General features: G+C 37.3%; 1 protein-coding gene across 6 annotated transcripts; it reads left to right on the forward strand.

Moving 5' to 3' along the window:
* The first annotated feature begins 576 nt into the window (after nucleotides 1-576).
* Nucleotides 577-20,396, forward strand: LOC127437574 (Wilms tumor protein homolog). Of its 6 annotated transcripts, none has more exons than XM_051692581.1 (9): nucleotides 577-1,364; nucleotides 4,493-4,615; nucleotides 6,762-6,864; nucleotides 11,072-11,152; nucleotides 15,460-15,559; nucleotides 17,046-17,193; nucleotides 18,248-18,337; nucleotides 18,897-18,980; nucleotides 19,527-20,396. In XM_051692581.1, the coding sequence occupies exons 1-9, from the start codon at nucleotides 968-970 to the stop codon at nucleotides 19,646-19,648; spliced, it is 1,248 nt and encodes a 415-aa protein (XP_051548541.1). In that variant the 5' UTR covers nucleotides 577-967; the 3' UTR covers nucleotides 19,649-20,396. The 6 variants fall into 6 exon arrangements, with proteins under 6 accessions (XP_051548541.1, XP_051548543.1, XP_051548540.1 ...); XM_051692580.1 differs by having other exon boundaries at nucleotides 579-1,364; nucleotides 11,069-11,152; XM_051692579.1 differs by having other exon boundaries at nucleotides 581-1,364; nucleotides 18,897-18,989.
* The last annotated feature ends 6,844 nt before the right edge of the window (nucleotides 20,397-27,240 follow it).

The raw sequence follows: 27,240 nt of genomic DNA on the forward strand, positions 1-27,240 counted from the left end.
CAGTCATTGTGACGCTGTAAGGTCACGCGCTTTATACTGGTTATAAAGTTGGGCACTAATACCTGAACTATGCATTTAAAACTTGACTTAGCACCGATTCCTCATTTGCACTTTGAAACAGAGAACGAGAGGTCCGCATGCTTTATGGCTTCAAGGAAAGTCATTCTATTCCGAATCAAATTTTCAATTCAAATTCACATTTATTTCCACCTTTACGAGAAATCTCCATGAGATAAAGTTCTTGGAAAGGCGGCAGTCCGTTATTCAGATGTGCATATCACTTCTCTCCAAGATATTACATAGCCAACGTTTTATTTTGAAGTGCATTTATAAATAGTTTTACAGTGCCTACTAAAATGTGGCTTATGTTTCTAAGATCTTAAAAACACAATCTCTGAATCATTGTTATCCATCTCTGACTCCCACAAATACACACAAGGTTTACTGAGGCTCCCTGCATGTTGTGTGAGTATTGTACAGGGAGAAGAAAATGAATGAAGTGTTACACTCATCTTTCCTCACTAGCTCTGACTCCTCCTCCCATCTCCTCTGTGTGGGTCTGAATGTGAGCTCCCAGGCCTCCAAAGAAAACAGACACACACAAAAAAGGAGGTACACCTCTTCTCCGATCTCTCCCTCTGCTTTTTCCTGCTCTCCTCACTCTATTCACCGAGCCTACACGAGAACCTTGTTGGGACCTCCCTACTGAGCCCCCATTTTGTTCCATTTTCTTTTCTCACCCTAATTCTCCACTGCAACATGGACCATTCAGACTGAAAGTGACAGAGCTGCTTTGGCATCATCTTCTCAACTCATGTTGCCTTTGACCAAACTTGACTCAGCGATGACACCTTGCTGGACTTGACTTTGCTGTGTGTAGGATTGTGGTACCGAATTGAACTTTGGACCTTGTTTCTTTGCCCAGCCTGTTTGTGCTAGTGCTCAGGTGTATTGTAAGAACACAAGAATGGGATCTGATGTGCGTGATCTCAACACCTTACTTCCGCCTGTGCCCCCACTGCCAGGGGGGAACGGTAACTGCACTTTGCCCGTAAGCAGCACTCCTCAATGGGCTCCAGTGCTGGACTTCCACACCGGTGCACCCTACAGCTCGCTGGCCCAACACTCCTTCATCAAGCAGGAGCCCAGCTGGGGCACGGCCGACCCCCATGAGGACCCTCACTGTGGTCTGAGTGCCTTCACTTTGCATTTCTCCGGACAGTTCACCGGCACTGGGGCCTGCAGGTACGGAGCCTTTGGGGCCCCAACACCCAGTCAACCTCCACCTAGCCAGCCCAGAATGTTCAGCAATAGCCCTTACCTGTCCAGCTGCATGGACAGCCAGCCAAGCTCCAGAAATCAGGGTGAGAAACTCCTTATGATTTTGGGTTACTTTCATTTTGCATTTGTGACACTGTACTGAGCTGTTTTTATGAGACAAGGCATCACTTACCAACAGGTATGAAACATTACTTGGTAATTTAAGGGCAAAAATCATGAAATATAGAAGCTGGAAAGGTTTGTCTATTTACTGCCATGGATTACATAACTTTTAACCTTTCATTATTCAGTCCATCATTTGAAATGTTGTTCTACTTTTACACTTATTTCAAAAACACATAGCTGATACAGTATTTGATGATTTTCCTAAATCACTTTTTTTTTTATGGCTCACTACTTAAAAACCTACAGTGCAATTAAAGAAAATATGCTCCTAATATTTAGTTGGGATGTTTTGTGACATATTATCACTCTCAGCATCATTGTTTGCTTGTGCAATTTAGAAGTCAGACAATCTAAATTGTCCAATTACTGCATTTACCTTAAAGTCACTGTTACATGTTAAAAAGTTGCATGCAATATTAATGTCAACAGTGTTATGAAAGGTTGAGCTTTTTATTATTTTGTTTTTGTCAAAAATGTATCTCAAATTATATATATATATATATTTTTTACATTAATTTATATTAGCAAATACATCATTATTTTAATGGTGACAACATTTTTAAGTCTTTATCTTCACAATTCATGTGTATAATTTGCAATGAAATAGATATTGACAGTAAAACAATACAGTTTAACATGTTTTACAAAATCTTCTATATAATATTCTAGCTGAATAATCTTCAATGTGGGCAGGGGAATTTGTATGTACATTTGTATTGTATTAAGCAGCTATGCAGAGCGTTAATAGTGTAGTTTGTCAGGACTTGCTTATGTGAACTTGCTTTAACATTCAATTTACATACAGTGTGTAAATGCATTCTGTGATTTATCCGTCACCAGGGCCATCACTTCACACATATGAGTAATTATGTATCTCAGTGCTCCTGTATTTGGCAAAACAGTTCACATTCATTTTACAGATATGCTTCAAACACCTCATCACATTCATTCAGTCACTTAATACATGTGAGTCATTGCTGTGTCAGTGTATAATAGACTTTGGGGTTCTGGCTTGGGGTTTTCAACTTATGGGATAATAAAGATTTTGCAGTCAGGCAAGAAAAATATTTTTTCTCCTTTTTCATTTTGATAAAGTGATCTTTTTAAACAAAGAAGAAAAAACTGCACCTGCTTATAATATTTCAACAACCAAAAGATTAAAACAGCACTCACCAAAAAGAACAAATAAACAATTAGATTGGTTCTAAATCATCTATGTAAATAATTTGTTAAATATACCTTATATTCCTACATTAAAAACATGCAATTAGATAAGTCTAATTTACCCATTTATCAAAACAGCAGCCTATATGAGTACAATGAAGTACATAATTCAAGATATTTTCTGTTGGCTTTATTTGCATATAATTGATACCCCAGAGTTTTTTTTTTTTTTTTAAATAGATAGAATTTAATTAACTTTTTTAAACAATTTAAACAATTTAATAAACACTGTAGTGCAAACTTGTATGTATAAATACAATGAAGTACATAATTAAATAGGCTAATCATATTTATGCAGGATTTATTTGAATATAATTGATACCAAATGCTCTAATAAGTTTTTGCATTTTCCAAAACACATTTTGAAATTTTTCAAACTACGTAAATCCATGTTGCCACTCATACGTGTCAAAATTTGATGGGCAGATTTTTGTAACATTTAGAACTCTCTTGCAGCAAAGTGTGATTTATTTTCAGTCAATAATAATAAAATAAGACAATCAATAACAATAGATAACAGCAGATGACCCCAAAAGTATAAATCTTGTGAGATCCGGTTTTCAGTGCTTTGAGTTAATGTATAGGAGACATTTTTAAAAACACCATCACTCCCTAAAATTCATCTGATACTCAAAGTACTAAATTGCATTTTAGAAATCTAAAGCTACAGTTAATTGTAGGTTCTGCCACTTTAAGCAATATCATGGGCCACACTTATAGCCAGCGACTATAGCTCTTCACTGACTCCCAGGTTTCAACCCTTGCTGAGACCTGTTAGGGTGGAAGAGAAATTATCATCTTTAATGAGTTTTTCTCTCTCCAAGGTGAAAGTGGTTGGCTTGTAATTAATGAAGAAGGTGGTGGGAGACCGTGGTTTACGATGGTACGTCTGACCTGGAGTTAGACGAAGCCATGATTCACCCCCTAAACCTGGTGTCGGCTCTCGGCTTCACCATCCTACACCAAAGCTGTGTGTTTGTAGATAGCAGCTCTGTGTTTGTGTTTCAGTTTAATAGCAGCTAATGCAGATTTGTAAAAGTTGTTTTTAATTTCTGGCTCACACAGCTGGGTCATTTCAGTCACAGTCTCTTTTCATAAAGGGGCAATATTTGATTTTCAGGGCATTTTTTACTTTTAGGAGGGCATATTCTTTTTTCCGATCATTTAATATATAAGTTGTGTCTCACCTGATTGTGTAAAAATACATATTTAATCAATTCATTGAGAATTTACTACCTCATGCTCCTAGAATTAAATCAACATCAACTTATATTTTATGTCATAATATGTAGAACTAAGACTATTATAGAATATTAAGAACTATAGCAGATGTTACAAATAGAAGAATAGAAGAATTTATTATTTATATTTATACAAGGGCATTTTTTTGCCAACACATTTTGGATTCCGGGGCATTTTTGGTGACATTTTTGCCATGAGCCCCCCTTAATTTCTGATCTTGCTGCATAATATTCAAGCATTTCTAAAAAATACAAAAAAAGATCCAGATTTCTAAATATTTGGGTAGCTGACACATAATTTGTCAATATTTTTTTTTTTTTTTTTTTTAAAGTAACATCAAGATTTTAGATTAAAATTTATATGAACGTATAAGGGAAAGTGTACACATATTTTAGGTTCTGCAATTTATTTTCAAAAGTTCAAACATGCATGATAATTCTAAAATAATTAGCAAAACCCTGTTTATAACAGTTTTAGATGAAGAATAGCATGTTGTACAGCAGGACATGTCAACAACCCATTTCTGAATGTTTAATCTAATTTCTGACTCCATATACTAATTTATGTTTATCTGTCCCAGGTTATGGCACAGTCGCTTTTGATGGAACCACAAACTACGGACACACTCCCTCCCACCACACCTCACAGTTTCCCAACCACACCTTCAAACATGAGGACCCCATCGTGCAGCAAAGCAACATGGGTAAACACAACCACACCTTGCACTGAATTATGTTTTACTGTGTTTGTATAAATTTATGTATCGGTGAAGACTCTTCGAAGACTGTTCGAGAGCTTGCCCTTGCTCTTTGAATTTCCAGAGCAGTCTCTGTAATGTCATTATGGGGGCAAGTTGCACAACATTTCTCATCGCTGAACAGTAAATCAGCACAATGCTTTTTCTACTTCATAGTCCTCTGTGCTTTTACGCATGTCACAGTGTTAAACATCAGCAAACAGCTAACCGGGCAATTTGGTGTTCGTTGTACTGCAGTAAATTCTCCCCGAGGTCTCTGAGCTAGTGACCAGAAGACACAGCAATGTGACAGTCCTTTCGCAATGTTTAGAGCTACCATGGGGCACATTCACAATATGGGGGCTGGATGAGCCAAGGCACCGATTCCTCATTTGCATTTTGAAACAGAGAAGGAGAGGTCCGCATGCTTTATGGCTTCAAAGAAAGTCAGCCTGTTGTTTTCATAACTGTTAAGTGTACTCGGCTATGTCTCCGCCACCCTCCCTTGCTCTCATATTCCCTTTGTAAGATGGACTACACCACACTTGCTCATTCATGCGTTTGGTTGGAACAGCAAAGTTATGAAACGCTGAGCATCCAGGCATGGGCATTTTCCATGTGGGACTCAAGACAAACAAAGTGCACAAATGTTCATTCTCATTATTTAAACTAGACAGAGAAATATTAAAAATGATAACTTCCTAAATGATGGTGTGAGAGTCTTGAAGTGTGATAGATCGAGAGAAAGGATCAGAAAATGTGATGTCATTACAAAAGATAACACTTTACATTAAGTTAAGCTTAGTTAACTACATAGTTAACATGAACTAACAATGAACAATATTTTTACAGGACTAGTAAATCTTTAATTTTCAACATATACTAAAACATTTTCATAAAATGAAAAGTTGTTAACATTATGCATTAATTAATGCATATTAACTAACTTGGACTAACAGTAAGTATTTTGATAAATTAAAACCTGAAAACCTGGAAATATCAGAGAATTTTACATTTTGATTTCAAGACCTGGAAAAGTCATTGATTAATCTATTCTCATGAAGAAGTCATGGAATTATTTAATGGGCTAGAAATACAGTAGCTTTTAATAAGTGTAATCTCTTTAAAATCCATCAAAGAAAAAAACTTTATCCAGCAATCACAAACTACTGCACTAGAAAGTTATGATGAGTTGAAGTTTTGAAATTATGAAGTTTTTACACACAGTTTTTCTAAGTAAATTTAAAATAAAATAAAAAAAATAAAAATCTACATTTCATGACAATATTGAAGTGAGAGAGTAAGTTAAACTTCAACATTTCAGGAACTTTTACTTACAAATCTGATGTACATGGTATTAAAATAAGCTTAGTAAAATTGAAATGAACATTTTACTAGAAAATTCCACATTTTGATCTTTCATTATTAACATGTTAAATAATGCACCACATGACATATGGAAACTTTCCACATTAATGCTCCCTGCATTCTATGTAGTATATTAGACAACGTCAGCTCGCATTACATGGCAATGGAATCACAGTATAAAGCTGCACAAGCAGACCTCAATTTTGAGTCGAAACTTCAGACTTCACCAAAAAAAAAAAAAAAAAATTAAAATAAATAATAAGTTACCAAACTTAACAACAAAACCAACAATAAAAATGGTGCCAAAAAACTTGCAAATAGTGAAACCATGCAAGTTCAATCATTATTTAAGCCTGGTGCATGCGGGGAACAACAGCTTCGAAAAGTTAAGTAAAAACTACTTTACAAATTAGTGAATAAATATTATAAGGTTTTCTACTTTGGGATTTATACATGATGACACATTGTAAAAATAACTCTAATAATTCTAATAACATGTGAATTTGATTTAAAAACAAATATAGAATTTACTTAATCTTTTCTGCTATATTTAGTTCACTCAGAATATTTCTTTTTTCAGTGTGGAAAAGTCATGGAAAATTCATAGAAATTAATTGTTCAAAAGGTGTGAGAACTCTGTATGTTGAAAAGCAGACATTTTGATATACAGTCAGATGTAAGAAAGCAAAAGCCAGAGATACAAACACTATCAAGGCATCTCACACATATTTGTGTTATATTTTAGGTGACCAGCAGTATCCTGTCCCTCCTCCGGTATACGGCTGCCACACTCCCTCTGACAACTGCACAGGAAGTCAAGCTCTGCTCCTGAGGAACCCTTACAACAGGTAGGGCTCCATCCAATCCATCACACAGATTACATCTCAAGGTCTTCTGCAACATGTTCCAAAACACATTGCATGGACTGTAGGAAACTTTCACTCACAATGCAAAAAGTAAATACAATTCATTCCTATCCAAAAAGCTTGTACTTCTAGCTCTCCTTTCTTTAAATGAGATGCAGAAAATTGAACTCCAGCTGCCTCTGTTTATTAGTCTTTAAAGGGACAGTTCAATCAAATATGAAAATTCTGTCATCGTTTACTCACCCCCTTGTCATTCCAAACCCGTATGACTTTCCTTCTTATTCTGAACATAAAAGGAGATATTTTAGTGAATGTTGTGGTCCGTCTTTTTACAATGCCAGTGAATAGTGCCTTAATATCTTAAGCTTTTAACCAAGCTTAAAAAAGGACCCATCATATTCCAAGTCCGCTGAAAGCTGTAAATTATGATTGAATTTTCACATTTGGGTAAAATATTCCATTAATGCTTATTTGACAGCAAGGCTCTAACTACCATAGAAATACATGCAATCTACACACCAAATATTACTGTTTATTATTGCTTGATCAACAGGGGTTTTTCAATGGCAAATTCTCTTTTACAATTGGTCCTCTCAATATTTTTTGCATTTTTATCCCCTTTTTCTCCCAATTTGGAATGCCCAATTTCCACTACTTAGTAGGTCCTCTTGGTGGCGCGGTTACTCACCTCAATCCGGGTGGTGGAGGACAAGTCTCCGTTGCCTCTTCTAAGACTGTCAATCCGTGCATCTTATCACATGGCTCGTTGTGCATGACACCGCAGAGACTCCCAGCATGTGGAGGCTCATGCTACTCTCCGTGATCCACACACAACTTACCACGCGCCCCATTGAGAGCGAGAACCACTAATCGCGACCACGAGGAGGTTTCCCCATGTGAATCTACCCTCTCTAGCAACCGGGCCAATTTGGTTGCTTAGGAGACTTGGCTGGAGTCACTCAGCACACCCTGGATTCGAACTCGCGACTCCAGGGTTGGTAGTCAGCGTCAATACTCGCTGAGCTACCCAAGCCCCCAGTCCCCTCAATACTGAACATTTGGTTACATGTTTTATTGACAGTAAAACAAAAAAGAAAGACTGATGGAGATATGGAGGAAACCTGGCAAAAAAAAAAAAAAAAAAGGGTCAAAATTTCATGCACATGGCCAACAAGTAAAATAAAACAATTGTCCAGACAGGCTACAGACAGTCATAATGATAGTTGTCAGGATACACGGGGGCAGGAAGTTCAGTCCAGCTCTGATCAATAGCGAGTCCTGTACAACAATCAGAGACACGTCAAAATCTGTTATGGCAGCTCCAAAAAGTCAAGCTGCCTCTGAGAACATAGAGGAAGGGGGAAGTTAAGCAACAAGAGAAGGAAAAGGAGAACTGGAGGCCTTGTTCTTACAGGATGTTCAAATTAATCCAGCACGTCTCTGCCGCACCTTTTTGTAGTAATTTCCACCTGGATAAAATAATTACTTTGTTTCTCCTGTGCGTTAAAAATATACACTCTGTTAGAGAACTGATACATTCATTAAGTGTATTATATTATTCTAGTAACAAAATATCGAGCATTTATTTTAATGTAAATATCATCAGGATGAAACTTGAGTGGCAGGGGTCCTAGCAGTAACACATTTAAATGAACTTTTTACCCAAAAAATGACATTTCTTTTATCATTTACTCACCCTCATGTTGTTCTAAACCAATATGACTTATTTTCTTCTGGGGAACACAAAAGGAGATGTTATGTATATACAGAATGCTAGCCTTGGTCACAATCACTTTCATTTATTTATTTTTTTACATACATTGAAAGTGATTGGTGACTGAGGCTAACATTCTACCTAACATCTCCTTTTGTGTTTCACTGAAAAAAGAAAGTCATATAGGTTTAAAACAACATGAGGGTGAGTAAATGATGACAGAATTAAAAAAATTTTAGTGACCTAACCTTTTAAAAAGCAACATTTAATGCAAATTGGTGTAATATAATTTGACAGTGTATTCCCGAATCAAAGCTGGGTTCTGTCGAACATGCTTAATAAAGGTCAAGTGCTGAACAGCAGTGTGTACTAAGCCAAGATAAACGTTCTAATCCACCACCCGTTTGCACTCTAAAACCAGCTCTGAATTTGTTCATTCTGATAAGTGGTTAACTGTTCTCAGAGGAATTCTGTTTGCAACTTCGGCTAACATTACTTGTTCTACAGCCTTAAAATGATCTCACATTCCAAGGATGCTTTCACCATGTTGTTTTTCCAGCCCAGAGGGAACATAAAAATTCAAAATAACAGACTTGGGATGATAAGAGGACTTTGACTCAGGTCGAACTGCATTTTCCAGTTCCTGCTTTGCGGCGTTGTAATAAACAGTCTACTATCGGCCGCACTGAGGCGGCTGGGAATCCTCAAATCAAAATTGCTGTGCTGCTTTTCAAATCAAATGCCTGGTACCTAGAGCTCTGTATTTACACAAGACTCAAGTCAGAGCCATTGTTTTTAGGCAGCACAAGGTGGTTGGAATAAAAACATGTTGAAAAATTCAGAACTAAAATTAGATTGTTGATTAGACGTAAATCTCAAAAGATTGCTGTGTTGCTGCATTTACCTTCTTCACTAGTACTTTGCTATTTCCATTGTCCTTGTCAGTTAGTGATGATGAAAATAATTTAAACTAGCACTAGTTAGTTGGCTAGTTAAACTAACGCTTGTGAGCTCCTTGATACTGTCCATAAAGAGTGAGTTATTGAAATTGTCTCTGAACATTGCTTGAATTATAATTACTGCTAAACTGGGAGGAAAATATAAAACGAATGGCTCCTTCAGCCAGTATTTCTCGAAGCAAACTCACTTGATGCTGAAATACTGGGACGTTCCCACCAAAGTGAAGCAAGCACAGTACCAGGTACCAGTTCATACCGCCGTACGCTGTTCCCTGTCTATGAAACACTATGATGTCAGAGTTGCTGGAGATAAATCCAAACTATGTCTTTGGGTGAGCACCTGGCAGGGTAACTAATGGTCCTACAGACATGCTTTTAATAACTTATGGCAGGTTTTTAGTCAGAGGGATGGCTTGATTTGATTAACTGATCACCCCGCATGGGTAACTCCCTTTTTGGTGCGTATGTGACACATTCATTCACTGTTACCCAGGGTGCCTTTGTCAAAAGCTGGGCCATTTTTCATCCACCACATTCTTTACATCCAACGGTGATTACTGGTTCTTAAAATTCAGAGCTTTCCCCTGTACTTGTAGTCATAGCTGAAGTAATTTCTGCACCATTTGCATCATCCTACTGAATTTCTTTAACTAATTGTGGTTTTCAAACTGGCTTTTAGAACACTTCCCCCTCTATTGGTCAGAAATCAAATAATTATTCCAGCCCCAAAATTACACTACTGGTTGAGCTAATGTTGCCGCGTTGAGCTGGCTAAGATGCTAAAACAAACAGAGCAGTGTTATAATCAGCATAGTCTCATGACACTTCGTACCAGATAATAATTTGTACGAGATGGCGAAGTCGTGAGATATCATACGACTTACCTCATACAAAAAGTTACAACGCTTATTCCCTTTGAGATCAACCAATCAACAAACAAAATTTCAAACTGATACAATACATGCATCAAAATTTAGCTGGCCTCCAATCCAAGACTTTATTTTAACAAAGAAAACGTCTGTGAACAAATTTGTCTACTCATAATATATTTATTAATTTATGCACTACAAGTGACTGATGTATGTCAATAACCTGGCATACTCTTCCCTTGTCTCATTCCAAACCTTGATGTTTTATTTCTTCCATGGTACACTAAAGTTGTTTTCCTTTTAAAATCAGGTTAGTTTAGGGCTTGGGTAAGGGTCAGACTTAAAGGGTTAAGGGTGAAACTTAGGAAAAATCATAATAACGTTCCTTGGTTCATTAATTTTTCTCTATGGGAGTAAACTCATACGATTTTGCCATCTCATACTATTATAACAACTTGTCATGAGACCGGGTTCGTTTCGATATTGCCAGAGCCACAATCTTTACAATTTTAATCTGCAAATGGCTTACTTATACTTAACTCTAAACTCGGATTGGAGAAAGTATATTACGTAAAAAAAATTACACACTTCAGATTTAAATGCTCATATTTTTTAAATAGTGTTTCTGTTGTTTTGAATCCCAGCAGTGATAATTTATACCAAATGGCATCACAGTTGGAGTGCATGGCGTGGAACCCTGTCAACTCTTTGGCATCAACGATTAAGAGGTAGGTCGACATGACTGACTCTTGTCACGTAGAAAATTCCTCTGTGATTAAGATTAGTACACATCTGTCTCAACTATGAACTACTGTATGATTAGAAGAAGACTACTAATCTTCTTTATTAAAAACACATTTGGGCTGGTGCTTATACTGGGGGATTTAAACTAGTGAGTGTGTCTGAGAACAAGTCTGTGAGTTCACAGTGTGCAAACTTAAAGGTTTGGGATTCTATTCCTTTCTTAGTGCACTGCCAACATTGATGTCAGAGAAGCAAAATCAATTTCAATGCAAGTCCTAGAATTCTAGCAAGATAAAGAAACAAACTGCTATAAATTGGATGAAAAAGATAATTGTGTTCTTTTGTTTATCATTATATTTTTAGTGTCTTTGGTACTAGCCAGCGTGATCTCATGAATTTGTAGGTATTCTTACAAAAAATGTGGATCTAGCACACGTACATTTGTATTGATGCTGAAACTTACAATATTGACAGCATTTAAAACATAAATAATTTTACATACAAACAACTTTAGAGACATAAAATGTTGATGCGTTGAACTAATTTGACAGTATAACGATTTTGTTATGTTATGTGTGATTTCTGGTGATGTAATAAACTTGTTTAAAATGTTTCTATCACTTTAACCAAGACTTAACATAATTTATTTTTAAGAATATGCTGTGGCTCAAAAACACGACCGTAAAACGCACCATAAAAGCAGCATAAAACAATTATAAAAGTAATCTATTCTATTTGAGCACTATAATACAAGTCTTCAGAAGTGCTGTAATAGCTTTGTGTGAAGAATAAACCCAAATTTAAGTCTTGAATCAATGATCTTTGACACATTTTAACATATAAAATTTGCCTGTTTAGCTTTAACATCAGGTTTAACTTTAGTGATGTTAAGGCTCATTGACTCTCGCATGTCTTGTGTTCGATTGCAACATGCCATATTTCGGGTGATGTGTTATTTGTTTGAATGAGATGACTGCCTCCATAGAGTGGAATAGGAGAAGATTTTCAGCGATTAACTTAAATTCTTCTCTCAACCTCACTTAAAGCTATTGTATGGCATCAGGGAGCACTTTGAATGCAGCACATCGTCATTTGGACTACTTTTGTGATGCTTTCTGCCATTATTATTATTATTATTTTTTTTAATATAATAGGTTAGGGTTAGGTTTAGGGCTCTAAATAAATGGATCTAAAATATCTTTAAAATAAGAAAAATGTAACTATACAAATATATATTTACAATATAAATATGTTGTCAATACATCCATATTGTACGTTTCAGTGTCTATTGCAAAAATGTACATTAAAATGTTAAGTATACCTAAGAATAATAATGAGATCAGACTGTACTAGTGTCATAAAAAGGAACTGCAAAAATAATGACTGTTTTCAAGCAGGTTTCCCCAAATACTCCCCCCATCTTCCAGACAAATATATAGTCCAGCCCCCAAACTCACGTCATTGGTTGAGCCAAATGAGCCAAACACAGCAATGTTTTAAAAGCACCACAGTGTTTACACATTTTGGGAAAATTAACCTACGAATGCATTCCTTATAATAGTCTCTAAAAATATAGCTAGGATAGAAATGTAAAAATGACACACTTCACCTTTAATTTTTGTGTTTAGTAATAATCTCAATTGGACCAGGTTCACAAGAACATATCATGTCCCAAAAATCTTTTCCCCACAACTTTCCCCAATCTCAACTTTCTGTTTGTGCCATAGAGTAAAGCGTAGACATGCAGAATTAGCCTCTGTTATGTCTGGCTAGAGAACGATATCCTGCCATATATTTCTGCCAGTGGCACCTCAGCCTTGACCATGCCGAGCGTTGGCCCGCCGGGAGGAAGGGAGCTGTGCAGGGGGGAGGTGGAAATGTATCAGTGCACAATGGGACAGCCTCTACTCCCCTTTAGGACCCAAGCAAGAATCTGTAGTCATGTTCGGCCAGGCATAGAGGAGGCTGTGACCTCTCCCCAGCCTCCTCGAAAGAGTCAGTGGAGCCCTGGGTGACGGAATGATTCATGTGCTGATAAATGAGAGGGACGGGGCTGGTTTTGGTTGAGAAAAAAATCAGACAGCTGATTGATCTCAAGGGGGGCTGCACTGGAAGCATTGCTGTGGCTCCTCAAGACAAACTTAATCATTCCTATATACATCCAACTGTCTATAGCTCTTTGCATACCTCAAAATCCCTAGTCTGTTACAAGGGTAGAGCTTTTTGTTTGGGCTTGGGTGAATGAATGAACTGTGAGAAGATTTACTCCAGGATGCTTTTTGGGACTGTCTTTTTGCCTGGCTGGTCTTACTGCAGACACAAAGAGAACATTATACCTCATAAACTGTTATACTGAGTACACAAAATTTAGCTTCAAATGAGAAATCTTTGGGGTTGGGAATCGAGAACCTGTTCTTATTCAGAACTGGTCCCATTTAAAAAATAATTAAAAAAATGGATAAAATACCTTAACCGTTTGGTTTGTTAATGGTTCTAGAACACCTACATTCTTCTGCCAATATGGACAGAACACAGTACTAAAATGCTCTGACTATGTTTCCTCATACTGGTATCTCTGTAAATTCAGCCACAGTAGGTCAAAAGTTCTTCAGCTGAAATTGGTCAAATCAGCCAAAATTTGAAATACTTCCCCCAGTGGCCGAAGCTGGAAGTGTTTTTGAATGTATGGGCACGTGTGAGCCCCAAAAAATGTCCACAGAGGGGCGTCAAAAGCGAGTTGTGTTTAGTTGTAAATGATGAAATGCAGTCAACAGGAATGAATATTTTAGAAGCAATATGTCCTAACCCAAACCCCAACCCTAAACCTTATCATCAGTGGAGTAAATATGTCATCTTAGAGGGGAAATGCAACCTCCGAATCATGCTTATCACTGATTATATGTTCAAACTTAATTAGTGTTTGCACTGATTACTTCCTGGTTTCCATGGGACTAGACCCCGTGTCTCTGAGGTTGCTCGGGCTATGCGCTATCAGTAACACAACAGGAAAAGGTAAACACATATAAATTGATGCAAAATCATCTGATGGCAGATGGCCCTTGTCAGTAACTGTCAAGATGTCAGGGTACTGGAATTTTCGGTTGCAACAAGTCGACTTTCTGTGTGATCATATTGCGGCAAAAAAAATATTTTCTCAAAAGTTATGAGCTTACTGTCTATATTAAAATTATTTGGTGCTTCCTTAAATGTTCTAAGAATCAAGGATTGTTCAGTGGAATCAGAATGGTTTAATTCCTTTTGATTCCTGTCCATAAACCTCACAGTGACAGTAACAAACAAAACAAAAACGGTATTATCTACACCACAGTAAAGTTTGACATTCAAAAGTATGGTCTACAGTTGTCCTGGAAGACACTGAAAATATGTATATTTACAGCGTCATGTAAAGAGTTATACCTCTGAGGTTCAGGCAGAAGTTCAGCAGAGAGCAAGACCATACATTCCCCATTCATCTCTCTGACTAGCCCAACCTCAGATTTTTGGGGCTAAAATATAGCACTTTGGAACAGAGAGCAATTTGCCCTAACGTCAGGATGAGTTACAAAGAGATGACTCTTTGTATTGTATAGCTAACTTTGCCCTCCATACAGAATGTCAACTAAACCTTGTGAATTAATGCATGCAGAGATTTAGGAAGGACTGCATCTGCATGGCATTTAATGAATGTTTGCTTTATCATGGAGCAGTTGTTGATGTTTTCATCACATAACATAGGTGTCTCGGCCATATTTCAGTTACAGCACCATAGCAATCCAATTAAGCATAAAGTTTAAGACAAACAGGATTTAAACAGGAACATTTGTATAAATCAAATGTTCAATCACTGTAGAACAATGTTATTAGAACATTTAAAATTGTATAAAAGACCTAAACAACACTCTGCAAAAATCATTTTCTTAATCAAAATATTTGTTTTGTTTTCCAGTATAAATATCCAAACATCCGTAAAATGAGATTTATACATTTATTCTAGAAGCGTTATTATGTGAGATATTAAGCCATGTGAATATATCTTGAAGTTTAGTTTTCGGACCCCATTGGCGATGTTTTTCTTATTTCAAGCGTAACCCTTACTTAACTTTGTTGGATTTATGATTGAGACAATAAATAAATAAACTGATCTTGTTTTAAGGAAAACAAGACAAAAATACAGATTAAGAAAATAATTGATGATTGAATATCGAAAAGCTCATGCTATTGTAAATTTGACATGGTCTACCTTATTTCAACTAATCAAAATAACAAAACTATTCACCCTTTTAAATCACAGCCATGCAACAGGTTATGAGAGCGACCCCAGCACACCCATGGTCTACAGTTGCAGCACACAGTACCGCATCCACACCCACGGCGTCTTCAGAGGCCTTCAGGTCAGTACCTTCCTGCTCACAGCACACTGATGTTCACTCTCAGGACACATAAAGTTTCATTGTGCTCTTGAGATGAGCTCGACACTGGGCCAAGGTCAGGCCATGGCACACACAGACAGACACACACCTCATAAACAACCGTCAATCAAAAGGTTGATTATATAACTAGCTAGAATGATGTATCGCTAAAAAAGAAAAACTAGATTTTGAAGTGTGATACAAAGCCCTAAATAACTATAAAAAAGACAATTTAAAAAGAAGAAGCCAAATAAAAGAGTGTGATGCAATGAGAAGGCTATGTGAGAGGAAGCAGGCCCCTGCCAAAATAGCTAAGACATTTGAAAGGCATTTGAGGATGAAAAGGGAAGAAGAATCACTTAAAAAAGTCCATTAGCCAAAAAGCTGCAGTTTCCAGTTGCCTGCTGCTCATGCATATAAATCATTAAGTCTTAATTAATGTCTGTCAGCGGTCTTAAAGCAGTAAAAGAAGAGATACTCCAGAGCTGTTCTCGTTCAGAATGGGGTGCCTTTCTTCACGTCTCTGTTTACCCACACTCTCGTCGCTGTATAAGAGAGTGATGGGCAACTTAGAATTATTTTTCAATTTGAGGTGCTTTACAGACAGACAGACAGAGAGAGAGAGAGAGAGAGAGAGAGAGAGAGAGAGAGAGATAGATAAAGCATCTTGTGCTTTAATGGAAGCAAGGAAATCTGACCTTTTGTACAAAGGAGAAAACAAATAAATCATAAATATTTATTTTCCATTTTACACTTTCCAAAACCCTAAAACTTTGTTTATTTTCAGGTTTAACAGAGAGAGAAAGAGAGAGAGAGGGAGAGAGAGAGAGAGAGAGAGAGAGAGAGAGAGAGAGAGAGAGAGAGAGAGAGAGAGAGAGAGAGAAACTTTCAGTGTGGTCTCAGACTTTTTTGACCCCAACTATACATTATGCTATATAGCTAATCTGTACTTGACCGTCACTAACAAATCAAACGTAGCATGTTAGCCCGCTGGGGTGTATTGCTTTGCCTGCTGTGTTATCATCCCCATGGGGTCAATATATAAGTCTGGCACTACAGTCGTAGAACAGTTTAGTAATTTACTTATCAATAACACCTAACACATATTCATTATCATGCCAGTGTACGGAAACGCCATTATGCTAAACGCTAGTTAATTAAGAGCAGATGGGCTTTAGTGGTGTGCAAATGAGAGGAATGGGAGGACGGGGGGAGTGAAGCAGTGAAATAGGGTCTGCCTAACATCCGTGACTAACAGTTCACAGTTAGAGCCCATATCAGTGGCATGGGTAAATCTGAATGATTATTTCACAGCTAATACTGCAGTAATGAACCGATTGGGCATGCTAATCATTAGCGATTTTCCCCTTGCTAGGAGTTGCCATGCTATTGCACAGGCTTTGAACATGGATTCCATGTTGCCCACTGTTTCTAGCAGCATGAATTGAATTTTGTCTGTTTTCTACAGGATGTGCGACGAGTACCAGGCATTACCCCTGCCATAGTGCGTTCATCTGAGACCAACGAGAAAAGACCATTCATGTGCGCCTACCCGGGCTGCAACAAAAGATATTTTAAACTGTCTCACTTACAGATGCATAGTCGTAAACACACAGGTGAGTGTTAGCTATTAGTGCAATCCACTCAAGCTGTGTCAAGGGTAGTTGGTGCAACATGCCAATGATTTTTTTTCTTTTCCTCTCAATATGGAATGCCCAATTCCCAGTGTGCTTTTTTTTTTTTTTAAGTCCTCGTGGTCACGAAGTGATTCGCCTCAGGACGAATCCCAGTTGCCTCCGCATCTGAGACTGTCAACCCCGTGGCATGCTGAGCGCATTGCATTGATAGGCTTCACGCTAACCACCTTGGCAACCATGCTCAACTCACCATGCACCCCACCGAGAACGAACCACATTATAGCGACCACGAGGAGGTTACCCCATGTGACTCTACCCTCCCTAGCAACTGGGCCAATTTGGTTGCTTAGGAGACCTGGCTGGAGTCACTCAACACACCCTGGGATTCAAACTAGCGAACTGGCGAACTCCAGGGGTGATAGCCAGCGTCTTTACCATTGAGCTACCCAGGCCCCCCCAATGATTGTTTTTTTAATTTACCATCAAAGATTTTAGATTACAGTTTATATATATGTCCAAAGGAAAGTGTACTGTACAGTATATCATGATTTTAAGTTTTTCAACATTTTTAATTACCTTTTGCTTTATCTAGGTCATTTCAAATGGTCCTGCAGTGTGATATTGCTAATACATTTTAAAAGTATAAATATTCCATGTGGTCTCTTAATTAGTGTAAGGTCATTAAAAATGCATTTATTTATGATTAAACTTAAAATAATATAATAAAAATATTATACCAAATATAATAAAAAATAATTATATATATATATATATATATATATATATATATATATATATATATATATATATATATATATATTTTTTATCAAGTATTCATTTTATAAATTTATTATTTAGTATATTATTTACAATATTAATTATGAAATATTTAGAAAGTTTTGTTTAAACTGGTTTTAGATTCATTATTCCATGTCACATTGCAGAACACTGCTGAAACCACTTGAAATTTCATGTCAACTACCCATAATTCTAATATAATCATTAAAATGTGTTTGGTTGTATCAAATTGTAGGGGAGAAACCTTATCAGTGTGACTTCACAGACTGTGGTCGCAGATTCTCCAGATCAGACCAGCTAAAACGGCACCAGAGAAGACACACAGGTTTGCCCTTCTGTGCCTTCATATACTCTTTATCTTCCTGTTTTCCTCTACTTTCTCCATAGCATATGAAACTATTCTGTAGGGGATAAAAAGGCTTATTTCAGATCTTCCTCAAACCCTCAACCCTTTCAAAGTCCCCTACAATTTCCCAAAACACAATGACAGCCACAAAAAGCAGAATTATGCTAATGCTGTCATTCATCCCCCATATCACCCACAAAAAAGTGTGATAACATAGTCTGCATCGCCTTAGGCTTGGGTAAATGTTTTCATATTCACTTGTGTTCCAAGTGTGTGAAATTCTTACATGCACTTTAACAAGTTTTATGAGTTCCTGAATCAGACACATATAGCGAAAGTGTTTGCCGATGTATTGCTTTACTAGCAGCACTCTTTTCGACATTGACACTTGGTTGCACATGCTCAATATTAGACAATTCTTTCAGTTTGACAACTTTTGGCATGGCCTCTCTTTTGGCTTCTACTGTACTTTCTCCTTGTGTGTGTGTGTGTGTGTGTGTGTATGTGACCACACTTGTATGTTCCTGTGTGTGTGTAGGCGTTAAGCCATTCCAGTGCGAAACCTGTCAAAGAAAATTCTCACGGTCAGACCACCTTAAGACCCACACCCGGACACATACAGGTAAAACAAGTGCGTAAACCTTTTCATTTTTTCACGATTCGCTTCTCTCTTAATACTATTTGATGGATATTTGAATTTTTCTGAGGTCACTGTTTTCTTAAAACGATAGTACATCCAAAAATGAAAATTCTGTCATAATTTACTCACCCTCATGTCGGATGAGCTTCTCTCTGAGAATTACATAAGGAGATGTTAGACTGAATGTTGTGGTCTGAAAGCTTCAGTCACCATTCACTTTCATTGTATGCAATAAAGGTAATGGGTGACAGAAGCTGTCATTTTGCCTAAAATCTCCTTTTGTGTTCCACGGGAGAACAAAAGTCATGGAACAACATCAGGATGAGTAAATTATCACATACTTTTAATTTTTGAGTGAACTGTCCATTTTGGCACTATTTTTTCAGTTTGTACTCACAGGTACACTCTGGAAAATTAGTTGCCCTATTGGTTGATTTACTCTAAAGTGACCTAACTATTATTTTATCATTTTAGTCTCTACTTTTAGTCTCAGATTACATTATAATGTCTTTATCTCTCTCGTCCCAGGTGAGAAACCCTTCAACTGCAGATGGCCAAACTGTCAGAAGAAGTTTGCCAGGTCTGATGAGCTTGTACGGCATCACAACATGCACCAGAGGAATTTGACGAAGTTGCAGCTGGCCATCTGATCCAACTGGTTTTTGCTTTGTAATGTTACTAGCTCTAAAGCAGCACTTTGAAACAATGATTTCATGGAGTGCAAGATGCTGAAATTGCTGTTTATCTGCATGTGCAGCACCCCCAAGTGGCAACTTGCAACTGGCCCTAATACACCATCACAGTGTAGATACTAAAACGTCTGTTTCCAATGAGGAAACCTTATCATGTTTTTTATGAGATTTTTGAGATGTGAAATATTATTTACCTAACAGTTAATTTAGGTGTGTTTATCAGTTTCCAGACTAATTTATTATGTTTGTTGTAAATTAAAATGTTTAAAACTTTTTTTCTCCTTCCCATCCAGTCCAAACCCATCCAAACTTTATCCAGCAGCCTTTGAACGTTGTATCTCAAATTGTGAAACTCTCTCTGGACAAGTGCTTGTCCATGCTGTTTGTACAAATCCACTCTCTTTGACCTTACCAGTAAATGTATGAGTAGGTCACACTGGCTATGTGGCTGAGCGGTTGTGGGCAAGTTGTAAATATTAGTTTCAATCCTCAGCCAACACAAAAAAATGAAAATCTAACAGGCAAAATTCTGTTCATGGGAAATGTGACTCACATAAGTTCAGGAAAGATATGTGAAAAGTATTCAGATGAAAATGTTTTTGTTTTTCTTGTTTTTTAATGAGCTCTATTTGTATGTATGTATATGTCTTATACGGTATATTGACAGTCATTTTTTTTTTTAATAAAACTCTCTGCATTAACTTGATTGAATGTGAAGCTTCAGTTCTGTACTGAATTTATTTTAAATCAAAATGTTGGTTACAGTTGTGAAGAGAAAATCTAAAAATTATTCTTTGATAGTTTTTATTTTTTTTTTATTTTTTTTTTTTTCTTCATTTAGTGACATTTTTGACTGTGGAACTTTATGATTTAAATCTGCTGAGGTGAGGTAATTTTGTAATGTAGATAAATTTGAGTCTATATTATTTATCTATTAATATTTGTTTTGAGCTACCTATTAGGCTGTAAAGATGGACAGTCGACTATTAAAATAAGTTCAACTTTCCATGCTGTAAAATTCACTCATATTCTTAAAGGGATAGTTTCCCCAAAAATGAAAGTTCTGTTAAAACAAAAAATTGTTGTTTTAAACCCATTTAAATTCTTTCTTCTGTGTGTGTGTGTGTGTGTGTGTGTGTGTGTGTGTGGGGGGGGGGGGGGGGATTGTTACAGTATTTTTGACTCGGTAAACATTCACATTCACTTTTTATTTTTTTTTATTATTTATTTTTTTTTATTTCTGTCCCCTTTTCTCCCCAATTTGGAATGCCCAGTTCCCAGTGCACTCTAAGTCCTCGTGGTGGTGTGGTGACACGCCTCAATCCAGGTGGCAGAGGATGAATCTCAGTTGCCTCCGCGTCTGAGACCGTCAATCCGTGCATCTTATCACGTGGCTTGTTGAGCGCAGCATCCACGCACAACTCACCACGCACCCCACCGAGAGCGAACCACATTATAGCGACCACAAGGAGGTTACCCCATGTGACTCTACCCACCCTAGCAACCGGGCCAATTTGGTTGCTTAGGAGACCTGGCTGGAGTCACTCAGCACACCCTGGATTCGAACTCACGACTCCTGGGGTGGTAGTCATAGTCTTTACTCGCTAAACTACCCTGGCCCCAACATTCACTTTCACTGCATTTTCTTTCCATACATTGAAAATGAATCTGAGGTTTTCATTCAGCCTAACATCTCTCTTTTTGTTCCACGGAAGAAAGTCGTATGGGTATGAAATAACATGAGGGGTGGCAAATGATGACAGAATTTTCATTTTTGGGCAAGTGTTCCTTCAAAATGCTGTTTTTTTTTATTTATTTTTATTTTTTATCTAATGACGAGTGACAAACTTTTTCTTTGTGAAACTCTTCAATTCATTTAAAACTGAGATTTAGCCTTTTCCATCTCAAACAATTTGCTTAGCCCCCAGTGCTGTGTAAATCATCTCGCTTCTCCACCCAATTACTCATGACGAAAAGTCCCGCTATATCTCACAGAGACAGCGCTTAATCTCTGTCCTAGATTTGGTTGGAGTGCCCTTTGAAGGCGAGGTGGCTGCTTTGTGTAATTCCAGCACAGTCCATTTCCAATGGACTCGGGGTGCGTTTATATTTGCCACTTAAATAGAAAGAATCATTGGTCTTGTGTCAGTGAAAATGCAGAGGTCTTCAAAGGAGGAAGGCAGATGAAAGTTTAGCACCACAACAGCTTGGAATGACAAATGACTAGCAGTCTTGTGTTTGATAGTTCTTGGCCAGGGGACATAATGGGTCTGGGTACAAAAAATGACTGACAAGGTCTTGCAATTCCTGATTTTAAAGTAATAGTTCAGACCAAAAAATTTAAATTCTATCTCATGTCACTCGTATGACTTTCTTTTAGTGAAATATTTTGAAGAATGTACTGGTCGCTCTTTTCCATGCAAATACAGTGTATTACATAAATTATTTTCTCGTCGATAGCTACCGTGTGACTTCAAGACTTGGAATATAGAACACAAGTTGAATGGATTATTTTATGATGTTTTAAGGTGCTTTTGCATCCTTTTTGAAGCTTGAAAGCTCCAGTCCCTATTAATTGTAATTTCATCATAAAACGTGTCTAGTGTATTCTTTAAAAATGTCTTCTGTAGTGTTACATGAAAGAAAGAAAGTTGTGCAGGTTGGGAACAACATCAGGGTAAGTGACAGAATTTTCTTTGTTGGGTGCAATATTACTTCAACTCAGTTTCTCATTCACTCTGTATATGTTCTTCATTTGTCCCTCTGATCACTGTAAAACATTTTTTAATTAAAATAAAAAATAGGCTAATCAGCAACCTGTTTTTTGAAAGAAACTCACAATGTCACTGAACTCTCTTGTCTGAGATCCTTCCAAAGGCTGATAAAAACTTCACTTCAGTCTTTAGCCTTGAAGTTTTAGAGGCATTTCAGGCCCATCACATCTACAAAAGAAACCTTAATTTGATAAAACCGTCGAACCGTTGGATAATATCTCAGAAATAAAGCTTATGTTGAAGCAAAGCAGTCTTTTCATTCTTCCAGTACATTTAGACAACACATGTTCCAAAATAATGTTAACACAGAGCTGCTTCATAAACATTCTGTTTATGCTATATTTTAGATTCATCCTGCCAAATATTAGACCTGACTTCTCTCTCGCACTTGCAATACTCTTTTCAGTGAGAAATTCGTACCAAAAGTGTAACAAAGAAAAGACGGAACAGTGTATATCGGATTTTTTCTGGAAAATATTTATGCCACAAACACAAGTCATTTATACATTTGCAGTAGTTTATTTTACACATACAGATGGATTCTATGCTGTCAATCTGTTTTGCTGTTCATGACACCCTTTCTTTGCTTGCATGTTTGCAATGTTTTTGACAAAAACTGTGCCAAAAGTGTAAACACGAAAAAAGTCAGAAGAATACACACCAAATTTACATTGTGTTAATATATTCACAACACATGAATTACACTTATGCAAAGCATTAAAGTATTGCTAATATTTGTTTCTCACACTTGCAACTTGATTTACACCTTTACAAAACGTTCTGTGTGCATGCAATATATTTTTTTGCTTTCAATTGGATTTACGCTTTCACAAATCTTACTCTGTGCATCCACATCATTTAGGCAATATTTTTCCTTCATAGTTAACCAAGTTATTCCTTGGAGTGCCTTAAAAATATATCTTTATAGTATATTACAGTTAAAAAATTAAATTCAAAAGTGAAACTGTGCCTCGGCAGAATTAGAACTTAAAATTCCAGTTTTGACCGCAGTTGTATCCTCCATGAAAACATAAGCTTAGACAAGCATAAAGTGCACCTGTGTACGTTTATAAAACTATAGTTTTATTAAAGTAATGATTTGGACCGAATAGTGAAGGAAAAGCAGCCAACAAGCGTGCAGAGTACATGGGAACTCCTTCAATATGGTTTAAAAAGCATCCCTACATAAAATATTTCATAGTTTTTATTACCATTACTAAAATTTGAAAAATGAGCAGGTGTGTCCAAATGCTTATCAGGCATTGTAAAGAATAAACACCTTGCTGTATATAAAGGTGAAGAACTTGGGATGAAAAAGCTTCTCTCACAAGGGAAGAGCTTGTAAACTCTACAGGCTGATTCTACTGATAACACCCTGAGCTGCTAGACTGCTCCCTTGACCAGAGCAGCTGTCCGTGCCCACGACACCTTTATGACCCTAGTGGTGGTCGATCAGTGAGCCTGTTCATTCACGGGATAAGATAAGGGAGAGAGAGGGAGTGATAAATTATCGGTAGGAACAGAGGATACACTGAGAGGCAAGATGAGCGAGGTGGATCCCTGACCCTCTGCCTCACATATGCTTGTTTATCAGGAGGTTTGGTTGAGGAGGTTGGCAGCCATTATGTGATTAGACGTGGCTTGCCAGTGAGTAAACTGGCAAGTTTAAGGGCTTATTTTGATTAACTCTACCGTTTATTATTTAAGATGACCTCTTTTTTGTTTGTCTTAATTGTTTGCTTTAGTCTGTCTGTATGTGTTTGCTATGATAATCTTTCTTGAGCTATTACATTAACATCTACAGCTCTGGAAAAAATTAAGAGACCACTGCAAAATTATCAGTTTCTCTGGATTTACTATTTATAGGTATGTGTTTGAGTAAAATTTACTTTTTTGTTTTATTCTATAAAGTACTGACAACATTTCTACCAAATTCCAAATAAAAATATTGTCATTTAGAGCATTTATTTGCAGAAAATGACAACTGGTCAAAATAACAAAAAAGATGCTGTGTTTTCAGACCTCGAACAATGCAAAGAAAACCAGTTCATGTTCATTTTTAAACAACACAATACTAATGTTTTAACTTAGGAAGAGTTCAGAAATCAATATTTGGTGGAATAACCCTGATTTTCAATCACAGCTGTGAATGGTGAGCCTGCCCGTGCAACACACTATCAGTAGTGCTAGACAGAAATGTGTTCATGCTTGAATTGATGCAAAAATATCTAATGGGAGATGTTGTTTGTCAGTAATTCGGCTGAAAGGGGTTGATTTCTGGGTTCATGATCTATCGGAAGCAACTTTCGGAAGTGGAATTCCTGTGGATTTCTATTCCCCAACAACTGGTGCGAGCTCCATCAAACTTGCTCCAGCAAACAAAAAATCGAAGATAATCAAAAGTTAGGAAAGTCTGATATAATACTCAGAGTTCACAAAAGCAGTAGGTAAAAGTGTGTGTGGAAAAGCCCCCCAACTAAACCAGGCGCCTGGGATAATGTTGTAATGGCAGTGGATGATCCTATGGATGTTAAGTCCCTGGTACGGCTCTCCTCACTGTTACCGTTCAGGCTGCATTTCATCAGTCACAGTTCAGATTTTCTCCTTCACCTTTCTCTTGCTCTCTCTCTATATCTCTCTCACACGCAGACACACACTCTTTCTTCATTGCGCAATAGTTCTCCACCATCCTGGAACTGTCATCAGTCTTACCTCTGCACTTCCTCAAGGCCTATACAGTAATGAGGGTGAGATATGCTCATTCCTGGATTTTCTGTGTGTGTGTGTGTGTTTTCAAGATTGGCATTTCTAAAGTTTGTTGTTGGTAATCCATTATCTTGTCCATATCCCATTACAATAGTCATTCAAAATAGCACTTTAAATATCCACTGCACCATCAAGAAATTCACATGATGCAACCAATAGCTGAAATGTTTGGTTCACATCTTGCAATGCTAAGCTCAGGCTCAGGCTCTCTAAAACCCAAAAGCAGATATCACTTGACCACAATTGATCACCTCTTAAAAAAGGTTCAAGTTAGAGGCAGAAAAGTTTTTGTGCCTGATGACATTTTTAAGTTCCACAAAGAACTTCATATTCTCTAATTCTTTAGAAAACCACCATCAACTCTGGTAAAAAACCTAAAAACCAAAACACTGATGTAAAGAACCTTTGCCTAAACTAAGGTCTTGCAAAAAAGAACCTTTATCCTTAAAGACCACATGAAATCAGAATGGTAGTTTTTATAGTACTGTAGATTTCTGTTAGGGGCTATTCACATTGAACATGCTTTTGCTGTGTTCTTTCCCCCTATGTAAACATGCGCTAGATGTACTGTATGTTTTTGACCGTTGAGCCACGTCTCACCTTTTTTTTTTAGCAACTCATTGCAGGAGCGCAGGTTCAATACAAGTTAAGCTCAATCCACAGCATTTGTGGCATAATGTTGATCGACCCCCCCCCCCCCCCACCCCCCTCCATCCTTTCCTTCTCATTGACCTTTTTGCCTATGTATTTTCAATCACTTTCTACTCCTAATTCATCTACAGACGAATAGCAAAAAACAAAACATTTATCCAATCAGAATTTATTCCTCAATGCTTACAAGTGTTTCACAAATCGCATGCCCGAAGCAGCACGTGAGACTGAGCTCCACCACATCAGGCCTTCAGAGTTTCCACAGAATCCCTCAACACTGCAGGGAATAGGCATCTAAAGTCAGATTGTCAGATTCATCATCCAATCAGACTGATTTATTTGTTCTTGGTGGGTGTGGTCTTTCGGATATGTCCCAGTCCAGGCCTTCTAGCTGGCCTTGAGTGATGCAATCAAGCTTTAAGTGATTTACGTAATTTGAAAGCGAAGAGCGCGAGATCTTTCTGACGAGTCGGCTGTCATTGCTGTTATTGCCGTTGAGAAAGAGATCCTTATGGATTTAAAAACCTGAGATGTTCTGTATGATCGTGCAATTGATTAATTAAACAGGAAATGAGGGCTGATTTTCACTTCAAGCAAATTTGTAAGTGCTGTTTGCATTGTTATAGCAACATCAGGAGTTTTCTAAGTGTAAATTAGGCTGCTTTCAGTGTCAGATCAAGTTTTGAAAAGTAACCGTGTACCCTGATAAAACAAAATTTATTGCAAGCAAAATTTAAATTGCAAATATTATTAGAGAGCTTTTTCTTGGAATTAGACCACCTTGGTTCTGGCTTTTGTGCGTGGACGTGTTTTTAAAATGTCAGTTGGTATTATTAGTTGACTGCCACGTAATGTATGATAGGCATACGGTGTCTTATTCATTGTGAAACTGTGTTTTCTTAATGGCTTGAATCGCACTGAAGGCCTAGACTTAAAATGCACGGGCCGCCACTGATGGATTGGCTCTTATTAACCATTTGTAGGTGCCTCATTGTAACCCAGATTTTCAGCCTGGTCTCATGAACATTACGTGACCATGGCAACATTTTTGCAAAGTGAAATTAGATGCCTTATTACACTTTTGGCTGCAGTTTCCCAGTGAAATGTCCAGCAGGGGTTGCCAAAAGTGAGTGAAATGGTGTCATAATCAGACAAGGTTTTTAAGGTGAATATTAGATGGAGGTTTTAATGAGTAAAATGTACCTCCCTAACATAAAACTTTAACCTAAACCTAACCAGTAGTGATCTAAAATCACAAATCAGACATCCTTACCCCACCTAAACCTAACAGTTAGTGTCCAAAAACAAAATGAGTAATGAAAAGCACATTTTCTGAAGCAACCATGTCATCTTGTGTCG

Source organism: Myxocyprinus asiaticus, chromosome 48 (assembly GCF_019703515.2).
Source record: "Myxocyprinus asiaticus isolate MX2 ecotype Aquarium Trade chromosome 48, UBuf_Myxa_2, whole genome shotgun sequence".
Lineage (NCBI taxonomy): Eukaryota > Metazoa > Chordata > Actinopteri > Cypriniformes > Catostomidae > Myxocyprinus > Myxocyprinus asiaticus.

What these genes read in the sequence shown, in the direction of transcription:
- LOC127437574 (XM_051692578.1), top strand. Translation starts at nt 968, where the DNA reads ATGGGATCTGATGTGCGTGATCTCAACACCTTACTTCCGCCTGTGCCC. An exon ending in GCCAAGCTCCAGAAATCAGG is followed by an intron (nt 1,365 to 4,492) that starts GTGAGAAACTCC and finishes TATCTGTCCCAG; the next exon opens with GTTATGGCACAGTCGCTTTT. An exon ending in CGTGCAGCAAAGCAACATGG is followed by an intron (nt 4,616 to 6,761) that starts GTAAACACAACC and finishes GTTATATTTTAG; the next exon opens with GTGACCAGCAGTATCCTGTC.